Raw genomic sequence first — 14650 nt, forward strand, 5'->3', positions numbered from 1 at the left:
TGCATGGTTTCCAACTATCTTTCTGTAATTGATTCCTAGTTTAATTCTGTTGTGGTCAGAAAACATGCTTTGTATGATTTTAATTCTTTGACATTTGTTCAGCTTTATTTTATGACCCTAGAGATGGTCTGTGTTAGTATCCATATTCCATGGATACTTGACAAGAATGTGTATTTGGCTCTTGTTGGGTAGAGTGTGCCAGTAAGATCAAGTTGCTTAATAGTGTTCAGGTCTTCTGTGTTCTTGCTTATTTTCTATTTGTTCTATCAGTTACTAAGAGAGGAGTGTTGAAGTCTCTAAAAACAGTTATGCATTTGTCTATACCTCCTTCCAGGTCTGTCCATTTATGCTTCATGCATTTTGATATCTGAGAAAAATAGCATATTTATACTTATCATTTCTGCTTCTCTTCCTTTATTTCTGAAGTTCTAAATTTCTCTCTGCTATCATTTTCCTTCCTCTGAAGAACTTCCTTCAGCAAGTCTTTTAGAGCATGTCTACTGGAGACAAATTGTCTTAGTCTTCCTTCACTGAGAAGATCTCTCTTGCTTCTTCATTCCTAACATGTATTTTTGCTGGGTATAGAATTCTGGGTCAACAGTTGTTTTCACAGCACTTTGTGACTGTTATTCCATTGCTTTCAGGCCTCCATGGTTTGTGGTGAGAAGTCTGCAGTCATTCAGATGGTCTTGCACCCTATGTGGCACCTGTTGTTTTCCTCAAGTTGCTTTTAAGACTTTTTGCTTTATCTTTGGTTTTGAGTAGTTTTAGTATGATGTGTTTGAGCATGACTTTCTATGTTTATCTTTTTGGGGGCTTACCGAACTTCTTGAATCTCTAAATTTGTGTTTTTCATCAAGTTTAGAAAGGTTCCAGCAATTATTTCCTCACGTTTTAAAATTTTTCAGTACCAATCTCTCCTTCCTCTCCTTGTTATATCCAAATGACATTAACGTCAGACTTTTTGATTTTGTATCACAAGTCCCTATATTAGTCCCTGGGGCTATATTATTCTCTCTTCTTTTTCTGTTGATCAGATTGGATTAATTCTATTCATCTGTCTTCAAGTTCACTGACTCACTCCTCTGTCATCTGCATTCTGTCTTTGAGCCAGTCCAGTGAAAATTTTATTTCAGTTGTATTTTTCAGTTCTAAAGTTTCCATTTGGTGTTTGTCTTCCCCCAGCCTTTTTTTTTTAAAGCTTCTATATCTTGGCTCAGAACATCCATCTTTCCACTTATTTCAAGGACATTTACTCTTACTTCTTGGTTATCATAGCTGCTTTAAAATATGATAATTTCAACATCTGGGTCATCTTGGATTTGGGTTTCTGTTGTCTTTTCCCTTGAAAATTGTTGAGCTTTTCCTGGTTCTTTGTGTGCCAAGTGATTTTTGGATTGTATCTGGACACTTTTAATATTATATTGTGATATTCTGGCCCTATTAAAATCCTCAGTAGCATGTTGATTTGTTTTTTATTTATTTTTTTAAGCAGACCATCAATCCAGTTAGGTTCAGACTGCAAGTCCTGACCTGCCTTCTGTGGTTTCCCTGTCAGTTTAATTTCAAGGTCACTGCAGCACTAGCAGGCCAGCCCATGTGTACAGCACCCAGGGGCAAGTCTTCACCATGCAGCAGTCAAGTTCTCAAGGTTTCTGCTCTGCTGCTTTGGGCTAGTTTCACACATGTGCACAGCAGAGGTGAACCTGGGACTTCCTGTACAGATTTGGGCAAACTATTTTCCAGATCGCTCCTCTCTATTTCTCCCCACACTCTACAGCCCCCAGAAAGGGCCTTAGTTTTTGGTCTTCTGATTGGAAACTAGGTTTTAGCCTACCTGTACTGTTATGTACTTCCTATGACTGGGTCCACCCCCAGGGCAACATAGTGAGAGAAAAACAATAACGTGGATACCTTCCACATTCCTTGAACACAGAGCGTGTCCTCTGGTGAAGGAGAAGAGTTGCAGTTTTAGGGACCTACTTGGCCACTACTACTGCTGGCCCTGTCACAAAAGTGCAGTTTTGTCCTGGGATCAGGGCCAGAAGGGTGAAAAGAGACAAAAGAGGCATTCTGCCCCCATCCTCTTTGTACTTCAGGACCTTCCTTCCGAGTTCTTTGGTCAGAAGAACGGGCTTTCTTTTGGAGCTTTTTTAGTCCATGCCTGCTACACAGTTCCAGAATCAGGACTGCCCTTAAGCCTAAGCTGGGAATATGAGTGGTAAAGAACCCACGAAACTCACACTCTATCAGTCATTCTTCAAGTTTTGATTTCCCTCTCCATCAGCCTCCTATTGTTTAATTTTTAGTGTCCTCAGGGTTACTTTTTGTATTCTGTCTAGAGTTTTTAGTTGTAATCAGTGGGGGACAGAGGATGGGAGTGTGCTTACTCCACCTTAACTGGGACTCTTGACCTGCCTGGAGTGCTAGTCCCTGAGACCACACAGCTGCCTCTTCATCGCTCATGCCTCAGAGAGCTTCTCCCTGGACTTCTTAGCTGAACATGTGCCTCTCACCCATCTTCAGTATCTGAAGTTATCTGATTCATTCATTTTTCCATGTGTTTACTCTAAGTTCCCACCATTGCAGTATGAGCTCCTCGAGGATGTCAGCTCTGTCCACATTGTTGTTCAGTGTGTTTGTAGGACCTAGAGCAGCACATAGTAAGAGTTCGTATATGTTTGTGTCTGACAGACTGGCTGATAGGAAGACTGTGTCTTCCTATCAAGATCTAAAGAGTCAGGTAATAGGAGTGGAAATCAGTAACTTTTGGAAAAGGCCAAAGAAAAACCTTCTGATCTCTCTAGAGGAGATGGGTATGTAAAATGGGACAGGGGAGAAATGGATAGAAAAATCTTAGGAGTCCCTGGTTTGAGCATGGGCCCCTAAGGAAATAATCAAGACTTATGGCCTAGAAGAGAAATTGGATTGGCGGGGGCTGTTTGGATTTGGATTTAGTTAGATCAGTCTGGGTACATTGACTTTGCAGACATAGAATCTGTATCCTTTGGGGGAAGTTCAGGTGAGACCTCTGGGTGCAGGTTGGATTTAGAAGGAGCCTAAAGGTAAAGGCAGGGGAATATGCATCATTAGGACCTACAGTCCTATAAGCAATAATTGTGAAAATGCAACATAATCCTGCCAAACTTCCAAAACCTTTAGTGGTGAACTACAGACAAAGGATTAGACTGGTTGACCTTTGGATCCCTTTCCACCCTTGAAATTCCATAATTCTGTGGAGTCCAGTAGGCAGTTGGAGAGAGATGGAACGGAAGAGCAGGTGACATTATAGCACTAGCGGTACAGACGGGTGGGTAAAAGGCATCAGGGTGTGGTTGGGGACATAAGAAGGGATGACCTTTCAGAAGAGTAAATAAACTTTGGGATGAAAAGAGAGGAGTGGTCAAGGGTGGAGGGAGCCAGGTAGGGGCAAAAAATCACACTGACTGAAGGCACATTTGCCTGGCCCCAGGGTAGGTGCCCCCTTCATTGTGTCATTTAAAGAGCAGCATGATGAAGACCACCAGAGAGGGGAGAGATTATTAACAGTGACACATGGAACAGAAAGCCAGTAAAGACCCCTGGATTCGGCAGTATACAAGTAATTGGTGAATTTAAAAACTGGGGTGAGGACTTGATAAAGGGAGATGTGCCTGCCATAGTTTACACATGGACCCCCACGAGCTGACATTTTCCAGGAGGGAAAATGAAACTGGGCCCATCCGCATTTGGTCCATTTGAACAAACGGTAACTAAGGAAGAGGGAAGAGACCCCACCCAATCTGCCGCTGGTCCTCAGCACCCTGCCAACTGAGTAAATGCAAGAACTTGTGTTTGCCAAACTGTGGGAGTCACAATTTATGTAATTCACAGTTGATGTAATTAAAATAAGGCCCTCTGTATGTGGCACACAGGTCAGTAGCCCAGTGTAGGTTTCTGGGGTAATCACGGCCACCAATGAACTTGGTGACTCGCAGGTGCTGGGCACTGTAGATCATCGAGGAATTTGAGGAGTGGTCCCCAGGACAGCTGTCTGGGAGCACCAGCATTTCTTCGAAGGGATTGGAAGGAGAAGCCACACAGAGCGCTATTAGTACTGCTTGCTCTGTTGATTCTAGTTGCTGTGACCTGCCTTGCCGTCTGCTTGTGAAACGCGTGACAGAGTGGCACTTCCAGAAGAGTCTTGTCTGGTGGGCGGAAGCCGCAGGCTGCACTTCTCCAGCCCTTGCGCCCTGCCTGGTGCTCTAGCAGCACACTGGGAATGCCGCATTTGTTGAATTGAAACTGACATGCTAAGTGGAAGGAGGACCCCTCGGCGCATAAAAACCAAAGGTGGCCCTCACCTCTGTGAAACGTAGTATCTAGGGGCGCCCGGGTGGCTCCATCGCTTAAGCATCCAACTCTTGATCTCAGCTCAGGTCTTGATCCCCAGGGACATGAGTTCAAGCCCCGCATTGGGCCCCGTGCTGGACGTGGAAACTACTTTAAAAAAAAAATGTAATATTTAATGGATGTTTTCCTATGAAGAGTGGGTTAAAGGAGCACCAAACATGTATCTTCCAATGGGAGCAAAAGCAGTAGTGAGAAAGGCATCTAAGGCGTCTAAAGCCTGAGTTTGAATGGCTCCCAGATACCGGCTGTGTGTGGTTTCGGCAAATTATTTAACCTCTCGAAACCACAGCTTCCTCTTTTGCAAAGTGGGATGGTAATGCCAGGATTTCGGGGAAAACTCAAGATCCTGCGAGTCACCTGACCGGCAGTGCTCAGCACGCACGGGTCCCTGAGACCATGGCGGCCATCATTACCCCAGAACCCCTTGCAGTGCTGCCGACCCGAGTGTCACACACAGATGGTCATGTTCAAAGCAGCCCTTCTTTGGGGATTACATAAACCTTTCACTTGCGTCGTGTGGAACACACAAATTCCTGCATTTTCTCAATTGGCAGTATATGGTGGTTGACTTTAGACTTTATTTCTTAGAGTCAGTTCATTTGCAGAAGCAGAAATAATACTTTTTTAAAGGGGCTACTTGGAGCTTGTTTGCTGTCTGTCCCCCACACTGGCTTTCTTGGGTCCCATAAGGAGAAATTTCTATGAGGGTCTGGATAGGCCTCGGTCAGATGTCCCTCTTACCCACTCTCAGGCAAGATGTGCTTCACCCGAGGGGCCCGTGAATAAGTGCGGGTTCCAAGTGGGTCCTCAGATGTGATCCTATTTCAGGAAACTGTTGGGGTGATGTGTGTACGGTCCGTTTTGCTGGAGGAATGTCTCGAGCGCTCTTGTATCTCCAGGGAGAATATTTCAGGTGCAGATCTGGATGTGCAAAGCTCAGGTGCCCAGAAATGGAGTGAGAGGTGCCCCTAGGAGCAAAGCAATTAGAAGACTAAGCAGGGAAGGATTTTACAGGTTTTCATACACCACCCCCGCCCCGCAATTAGTGGAAGAATCCAGGGCACCTCAAATTGCTTCGGCCACAGCCCTCACTGCCCCTCGCCGTGGCCTTTCCCTGGTGGTAAGCACAGGTGTTTTTTTTAAAGTGTCTTCCGTGTCCATCATTCTGTGAGGAAATAAACAGAATTTTGATCATTTTACGTACCGTGAGCCCAACCTGTGCACATCAGCTGGGACTGAGTAAGCAGTCCTACCCCGCTGTTCCTGAAGTCTGCGTTCCAGTCACTCAAGTGTATGAGTTCAGAAATAAAAGTTTTTAGCTGTTTTCTTCTAAGATACTTACTCTTCTATTGTGTTTTTCCCCCTTCTGAGAATAAATGAGCCCTGTTTGTTTTGTGAGCTGCAGAAAAAGTTGAACAGCATTTATCTGAAAATACACAAGGACTTATAAAATTTAAGAAGACTTCCCTAACATACAGCTGGGGAAATAAGACTGTATTTTAAGAATTAAGTTAGACCAGATGTGAAATAACAGACTTTAGCGGGGTCTTTGAAATGAATGGGGATGGGGAATCCCTTGGGAGATTAATGAGTCCATTAAATTTAAACACGGTTATTTTTTTTTTCTTTTAAGACCAAAACAGAAGGTCACAGATTCAGAACTAGCTTGTGAACAGGCTCATCAGTATCTTGTTACCAAAGCAAAAACCAGATGGTCAGACTTATCTAAGGTAAGAAAATGATTATTTCCTTAAAAGGAAAGGAAATGTATTTCAGTGTTCCCAGATCGTTGGGATGATCAAGCTGTTTAGATCCAGTCTTTGTATACCCCATCCGTGACTCCTGCTATTCTTAAAATACTTTTTCAAAATAAATTCTCACATTCAAGGTCAACTGATGTTTAGAAAAATGAGTAATTGTTGGAGTTACATAGACAGAAATTCCTAGCTTTATCTCAGGTTTGATATAAATTAAAATTTTAAGTAAAAAGAAATGACACTGTCATATTATTTGTACACAGTTCAAAATATGCATCTTTAAGTGGTATTTCTTCCTGCCTTCCAAAATTATAGGAAGCCCGTTTTGAAGGTGAATGCCCTCGACGGGCAGTCATGTACACTTATTTGGTGTTGAGGCAGGAACATAATCTAACGACAGCTGTAGCCCCAGGACAGTAGAACCGAGCATGCAGGACTCGGTTCATCCAGAAGTCTGGGGCGTGGGATCCTCCTTTCATAATGTAGCAAGGACACAATAACTTCGCCCTAGGGAGTATCTTTAAGACTGCACTATGGAGGTATTTTCACGTTGTTGTGAAGAATGCCTCCACTTTGTTTCATTTGGTCATTTTCTTTCAATGTTTGCCTCTCTTGGCCTGTGCGCAACGTGAAGTTCTGTCCTCCTGTAAGTCCTGGGCCGCCCGGGGCTGCCTCTCCCCAGTCCTCTGTCCTCAGAGCTGACTGTGCAGTGGCCCAGAGTGCAAATCACACGGATCGAGTCCTCGCACACCCACTGGGCAGCGCTGGCCTTCCGGAGCCTTCCCCTGGGAGTGCAGGGCCAGCTCTGGGCTGTGAGCTGCGGCCACATAGGCATGCCAGCCGAAAGAGGGCAGAGCACACTGTGTGACACCATTCTCCACGCCCTGTCCTCGGCTTCTCTCGGCCTGCCTCTCCTCCCGGCTACCTCTGTCCCCTCTTCCTCCTGCCCCACTCACGCCCCCTCCGCTGGCGCTGCTCCCAGGGCCACTTCCAGGCCCTTCCCAGCTGCGACCTGCCCCACTTCGATGTATGCAGCACACCTCTAGGCCACGTGGGTTTGTGCCAGGGGTTCCGTGGTAGCAAAGGTCTCTCTGCTTCCACCTCTCAGCTCACTGACCAGGGCGGGGGCCGGTTAAGGAGCAAAGGCAGATAATTAACAAAGCAGGTGGGCGCTCTGGGGAAAATGAACAGGCTGCTAGGGGGGTGACGAGAGGGTGCAGTGGTCTTTGTTTCTACCTTGTGACATCCATCCTTCCTGAAATGCTTCTTCCCCTGGCTCTACAATGGCTCTGTGGGGCCTTCGCTGCTCCCTGCCCAGGCCAGCCCCCATCTGGGCTGGTGACCCCTCTCTGTCTCTGTGTTCACTGCTGCGAGCATGTCCTCTGCACTTGCCTATCCACATCTTGATTCCCGTGGCCTCTCAAAGTCATCTTTATCCTTGATGCTCTACAGAAACCCCAGTGTGTTCAGAGGAGGCACGGGGACCCCAGAGTGCTCTGTGCTAAACCAGCAGCCTCAAATCTGTCTCTTCTAGAACTCAGCCTGGCACAAGTGTGGGGAGGGAAGAAGACTCAGAGGGTTGCAGAGGAAGAGCAACCAGAACGGCTCCAATGGGGTGTGTGGAGCCACTTTGTCGGGAGTCAGGCATCCTGCCCATCCCCACGCCTCTCTCAGACCCCACAGGACTGAATGACCCTGCATGTCTTAGTAGTAAGATGGCTCTGCCACTCTTCTGCTTCCTTTTGCATAAAGCTCTGAAGGCATTCGTTCTGAATTCTGAACCTACAGAAAGTACAGTGATGCATAGCTAAGACTAGCAGCCTCCCGGTGATGAGGTGGGTGGTCCCCAGCCACCAGCACATCCCTGCTCTTTCCTTCTGGGGTGCCTCAAAGCAGGGGCCACGGCTCCCTTATGCTGCATCGCTGTTGAGGATTCACCAACCGGGACCTGCGAATATCAGAAGGGATGTAGTCTCTGGGAAAACTGCATGTGAAACTTGAACAAGAATTCCAGTATGGAGCCATCCAGCCATCTTCAGCTAGGGGCCCCAGTGAGCCTGTCAGCCAGGCTGGGCCAAGGATGCCTCCAGCCGAATGCTTGGACATATGCAGCCATCACCCCATTCTGGGCAGTCTCACGGGCTCATTCCCATGGAAGTGTCTTTGGAAACCAAGTTCTTTGAGTTCTTCAGCAAACATTATGAATTAACAATGCACTGTTACAAGATGTTAAAGAGACCGTGACCAAAAAAGGACATGGTCTCTGTCCCCAAGAGACTTGTGGTGTAAATACCAATAAGGCGCTAAAGAATTGTGTGAATTAATGATTGAAGTGGCTTGTTTTTAAGCTTGTTTTTTAAGCTGTGACACCACAGTGGAATATAATACTGATACCGATTATATGTATGTGTACTATGTATAATATGTATATATTTATATGTGTGTATAATATACATGAACACGTGTGTATGTATCGTAATACACATAATAATAACATACGTGCATAGTTTAGGGATGTTTAAGGTAGCATGCATCCCAAGCTGTATCCTGTCACGTAACCACCATCCAGATGAAGGAGGAGAACACTGTCCACATCTCAGACGTGGCACACTGTGTAAAGGGCCAGACGGTGACTAGCTTTGGCTCCTTGGGCTGTCGGCTTCAGTCCCAGCCACTCGGCTCCACTGTGATGGCATTTGGTACTGTCAGACTTCATTTTTCTCCTCTGTAGTGGATGTATGACAGTATTTCACTGTAGCATTAGGTAGCGTGTGTGGGTTACTAATGAGAGTAAGCATCTTCTCACTTATTCCTGAGTCAGATTTCTTTTCTCCCTCGAGTGCCTGCTTGTACGTTTTCACACTGGGTTGTCTGGCTATTTCTCATTGGTCAAAAGGAGCTCCTATGACAGTTTGGCTCCTGGTCTTCGTAAGTGATAGGCAATGCAAATGTCTTCTCCCAGTGTGTGTTCTGTGTTTCCACCCTTCTCATAGGATATCTTTTGGTAAATATAAGTTCTTCCTTTTGAGGTAGTCAGATGTATTAACATTTCCTTGTAGGTCTTGTCCAAGAAACTGTGTTCCACCCAAAGTAGTGAAGATGTCCTTCTAGCAGCTTTCCCAGGTCCTTCTAGCAGCTTTCCCAGGTCCTTCTAGCAGCTTTCCCGTGTAGCCATTCACGTCCTGGCCTTGAAATCCACACTGCCTGTTTCCTGCATGTTGGGAGGCTACTTGTGCTCTTCCGTGTGGAGACCCAGCTGTCTAGGCCCTGGAAAGCCCAGCCTTTCCCTCACTGATCTATGGGAACACCACGATCTGCATCAAGGCCCATGGGTGTCTCTGGGCTCCTCACTCTGTCCCACTGGTCACTCTTTCTGTCTTGGCACCAATACCACGTCCTTGTAGTTACCATAACTCAGTAATACATTTTAATTAGCTGGTAGGCAAGTCCCTCCTCCTTGTTCTTTAGGAGTTTATGAATCAGTTTGTCAAGTTTCACAAAGAAACAAAACTTATTGGGAAATTCGTTGGGAGAGAAATGATGTCTTTACAATTTTGAGTCTTCCAGTTTGTGCCCATAGTGTATCTCCATTTATTTTGATATTTTTAGTATCTTTCAGTAAAGTTTTAGACTTTTCTGTGTGGCAGTCTTGCAATCATTTGTAAGATTTGTTCCTAGGACTTTCTATTTTTGATGCTATTATAAATTTTTTTTGAAATTTGTTTTCTGTGCCTGATATATAAAAATATGAATGATTTTACCTATTGATATAAAATCCGGACTCCTTGCTAAATTCTCTTATTATAGTAATTTGTGGATTCTTCCTATATATACAGCCATGTCATCTGTGAGTAATGACAGCTCTGTTTCTTCCTGTCCCCCCATTATACCTTTTATTCCCTTTTCTTGCTTAACTACACTGGCTGACACCTCCAGTACCATGTTGAAGAGAGAGCAGCAGAGATATTACCTTGTTCCTGACCTTAAAGGGACTGTCTCCATCTTCACCATTGAGTGTGATGCTTGAAGAGTACTCTGCGCGTGTCCCACTGCATCTGCCCCACAGGGTTGTTATGAGAAGGGCCAGATGAACTATTATGCACAAACAATTTAAGTCAGTGCTGAGTACCGCACATTACCTGCTAGTCTGTGGCCCTCTAAAGTGGCTGACAAATCCCCCAGACACATTTTGCATTCCTTGTAGACATTAAAAAGGTACCATATCATCTTATCATAACAGCTAGGGTCTCATGCGCCTCATCCCCCTCTTATGGCCAAAGAGCCGAAGCCACTGTGAGGGCTACAGTCTCATTTCCCAGGCTCTGCTTGCCCCTTCTTTCTAATAGTTTTTGAACCCAAGTTGTTGGTCAGGAGAAGAATCCAGATCACACACCTGAAACCACTCATTACCCAGAAACAAGCCCCTTCTAGTACGTGATACTTGTCCAAGTTTTGCTCTGTCACCTTCTTCACAGGAAATGGTGAGCGTATCTGGAACTTTGATAAAAAGGTAATTAAGCAGGTAGATGGAGAAAGAAATGTCTTAGATTATTCCAGATATTGACTATTGACAATCCTTTAGAGTGCCATGAACACGTTTTGTATGTTACTAAATGCTGTCTTGTCGTGTTCTAGAATTTTATAGAAACTGACAATGAGGGCAATGGCATTCTTCGGCGGCGGGATATAAAGAACGCACTATATGGGTTTGATATTCCTCTTACACCGAGGGAATTTGAAAAGCTCTGGATGAGGTGAGTGGAATCTGCAGGTCGGCTCCCTTTCATCCTGCCAGCCCCAGGTTGCTGGCTACAGCAAACTTAGCACCAGCTTTGCATGCTACTTGGGGGTGAAGTGCGGGGCCAGGAAAGGTTTCCGCTCAGTTGTGTCTGTTCTGGGTCCTTGCTTACCCGAGAAAGCAGCCTTGGCGAAGAGGCTGGTCTTCAGGACAATGGAGAATCAGGGTAACCACTCATCACCGATACCGGACTTGAGAGGTTTGCATTTGCGAGGAACGGGGAGTTCAAGCCCAAAGCTGTATTGTTTTAGAAAACTAAGTCACTCTCCAAAGACTTCATTCTAATACAACTAGCTCAGCAGACGGAGCCGCAGCCGGTAAGGGGAGAAGCCGTCTCTCCCCGGTGCCTAAAGATGGAAATCGATGTCGCACAACAGTTTTATAGATAAGTAATTTGTTGAAAGAAAATAACCGAACTTTTAGCATCTTGGAGTAGTTTCCTGAGAGTGTCTTAAACTGAACATAATATCTAATATTGGTTACATTTTTCAAAATGTATTTTAGATTTAGCTGTTCTTGAATGAGGTCCCCAGTTCCAACAGTCCCCATGTAGGTGTCTGAGTTTCAAGGTGCACTAACAGTGCGGTCCATTTCCAAGTTCCAGATCCATCTTTGAATTACCTCTGTCTTCATGATGCATTCGCTGCCGCTTGCATCCCCCCAGGATGGCACACCAGTATTGTACATCCTCTCAGGGGCTAACTCACGGAGCAGCTCCTGTAATTTTTTAGCTTTTCATCTGTTCAAAGTGGAAGGCTGAAATGTTGGCTGAGTTTAGAACTAGGTGGGCTGTTTTGTGTCTAATTTAGAAAAGCAACTTGAAGTTCTTACAGAATCCTTATTTTTTTTAGATCAGTTGCAACACAGGGCCAATTTAGGCTCCTTATTCATATTCTCTTCCAGTAGATGAAATGAGTAGGTCCCACTGAGTAACCAAAAGATTGGGGTACACAGGCACACGGATGGACCTCCCACTCTGTAGGCTTTTTGGATGATGCAAAGGGGTCTGTGTGGTCCTGATAGTCAGGGACCCGTCGGGGGATGCAAGCACTAACCCAAATGCTGGGGCACAGTGTTGCCTGTGACAAATGCCAGAGGAGGGACCATGGCGAGGAGGATGGGAGACAGAGGCGGGAGGATGGGGTGGGTGGGGGGCTGTGGAAGAGCAGGAAGCTGTCACAGTAGGAGTGAGGTTGGAGTGGTTCCAGGGGGTCAGAGGGGAAGGAGGACTGTCTGACCCATGGGACAATCGGGAGGTGTTCCAGAAGCGCCCACCCAGGGCTTCCAGGGTGAGAAAGGAGGAGCAAGGCCATCACGGCCTGTAGTCCTAGTTTTCAGGCATCATTAGCCAGACGTTCGGGAATAGTGAAGGCTGAGCGGAGCAGTGGTGTGACCCAGCCATGCTTTAGGAAGATGAATCAGGAAACAGCTCAGAGAAGGGAAGGGTGGGCCCAGGGAGACAGCTGTCTCCGTCAGGGTAGGGTAGGATGAGGTCCTGAGCAGGGTGCGGGCCATAGGAAAGAGGGGTGTTGGAGCCAAGTGTCCCCTCGAGGGCTCCGGTGTAGAGAAGAGCACACTCACTTATCTTCCTAAAGGAGGAATAGAGCACATGCCCATTTAAATAGGACTGAGATACTCCCTGTTGCTTTTGGCTAAAATTTCTTTATTCATTTCTTGACATTATTAAATGTACAAATGTCTGCCGTGTGCTGAAAACTGTGTGAGGTCAGAATTTCATCTGCGTTTGTTCAGCTGGCTCACCCTGTGGACGGTGAGGGCTGAAGAGGAGAGCTCCACCACCAGGCGTGTGGCCATGGCTCTTGCCTCCGTCCTTACCGCTGTGTGGCCTCTGCAATGTTACTTCCCTTCTCTGTGCCTCACTCTGCTCTGCCCAATTTGTCTGAGGGGTGTGTTGGTCGGGGTAGGCTAGCTGCAGTAACCAACAGGGCAGCATCTCAGGGGCTTGCCCTGATAATGATGTCTCAATCTAGTGTGGGTACCGGGGGTGGGGGGTCTGCCCTCACATCATTCGGAGGCCAGGAGTCCCACCACCCCCTGGATCTTCTGTGTCTCCCAGCAGAGAAAGGGAAAGAGCACAGAGGACCATGTGGTCAGCCTTGTAGAGACCAGGCCTGGAAATGTGGCCGTCACCTTGCCCATGTTCTGTTGGCCAGAGTTCCTTCACCTGGCTGCTCTCACCTGCAAGGGAGTCTGGGAGAAGCAGTGTGGATATGTGTCCAGGGGCAAAAAAAAAAAAAAAAAATGGTGACAGGGAAACCCATGATGGCATCTGTCACATGTGGAATTACCTCCAAGGGAGAAGGCAGAGAGGCATTGCAGAGAGAGAAAACTTCAGGAATGGTTATACTAGGATCTGGGCAGGAAAGCAGAAACCACTCTACCATTTCTGGCCAAGCAGGGCTGAATGCAGTGACTGATACAGATGTCAGAGGGCTGGAAGTCTGAATGGGGAATGTGGTTTTACTCAGAGGTCAGAGGCTGATGGGCTCACAGAGTATGCTAGGAGGGGAGTCAGGAAACTGCTCTCCAATCTGGGACTGGAGGGCAAAAGAGAACAGGGTGTTTCTTGGAGGTCAGGAAGATGCCTCCACCCCAGCGCTGCCTCAGAATCTGCTAGAAGCTCAGCCACTGTGCAGGGCAGGAGCCATGGCCACAGCCATATGGCAGGAAGTGGAAACAGCCTGTGCTGCCCTCTTCCTGCCTTTTGACCGGGCACACCTCCCTGGGAGCATCCAGGTGGGTAACTCAGAAGATGTGCCAAAGGATGAGCATGGGGTTGAGAGCCACCAGAGGAACGTCCAGTTAATAGGCAGAGGATGGTGTCATGTTCCATGACCGCGGAATAACCTGGTTCCCTGGGATGCAGGCAGCCTCACTGGGGCAGGAGAGCAGGCTGCATGTCCACTGAACCAAATCATGAAAGTCAGGACAGCACAGGGACCCCATCCTAAGGCCAGGTGTTTAATAGGGAAAGACCTAGGCAGGCCTGTGTTCTAGAAAGATCACTCTGGCCATAGTGGGAGGATGACCTGCAGGAGTCTGGCTGGGAGGCAAAGAGATGAATTAGGGACTGTCTCAGTGGTCCACGTGAGAAGTGGTGAGCTTTCCTGGCAATGCAGGCAGGACTGGGAAGGAAGTGACAGGTGCGAGAGAGATTTAGGAAGAGCAAATGGGCCTTTAGCAGCCTGGAAGGAGAGGCTATGTGAGATCAGATGCTGCTGCAGAAATTGGGAAGACAACCTGAGGTGGCCGAGTAGGCTGGAGCTAAGGGCTGTGCTCTGAGCCAGAGCTGCAGCTGGTCCCATGGCACGCCACAGGAGCTGTGTGATGGTGGGCCAGTGGCTTGCCTTCTCTGGGCTTCAGTCAACTATCAAGTAGGACGGCAATGGGGCCAAATAATAGAGGCAGAGTACCTGGCACACATAAGCATAAAAACTGGCAGCAAAAAGATCATATAGATTTGAAATTCTTTTCTGATTGCGATATTAATGCATACTCATTTTAAAAGTCTCAGAAAATCCAGAAAAGCATAAAGGGAAAGAAAAGACAACAACAAAGCACCCTACTCAGTGGCCTACTCAGCAGACATGATAAATGGTGACCTGGTGGTGAGGCTTTCCCACCCATTCTCTACGTGTTCCCACGGTCTCAGCTAGTCGTCCTCACCCTCATTCACCGTCCT

General features: G+C 46.7%; 1 protein-coding gene across 9 annotated transcripts in view; it reads left to right on the top strand.

Moving 5' to 3' along the window:
* EFCAB6 (EF-hand calcium binding domain 6) overlaps positions 1 to 14650 on the top strand; it is a 222441-nt gene that overhangs the window by 148324 nt on the left and 59467 nt on the right. For all 9 annotated transcript variants that reach the window (XM_027591704.2, XM_027591711.2, XM_027591706.2 and 6 more), the window contains 2 exons: positions 6026 to 6122; positions 10785 to 10903. In XM_027591704.2, the coding sequence (XP_027447505.2) occupies positions 6026 to 6122; positions 10785 to 10903 (216 nt within the window). The remainder of the gene's footprint in view (positions 1 to 6025; positions 6123 to 10784; positions 10904 to 14650) is intronic.

This window comes from Zalophus californianus, chromosome 9, assembly GCF_009762305.2.
Source record: "Zalophus californianus isolate mZalCal1 chromosome 9, mZalCal1.pri.v2, whole genome shotgun sequence".
Taxonomy (NCBI): Eukaryota; Metazoa; Chordata; class Mammalia; order Carnivora; family Otariidae; genus Zalophus; species Zalophus californianus.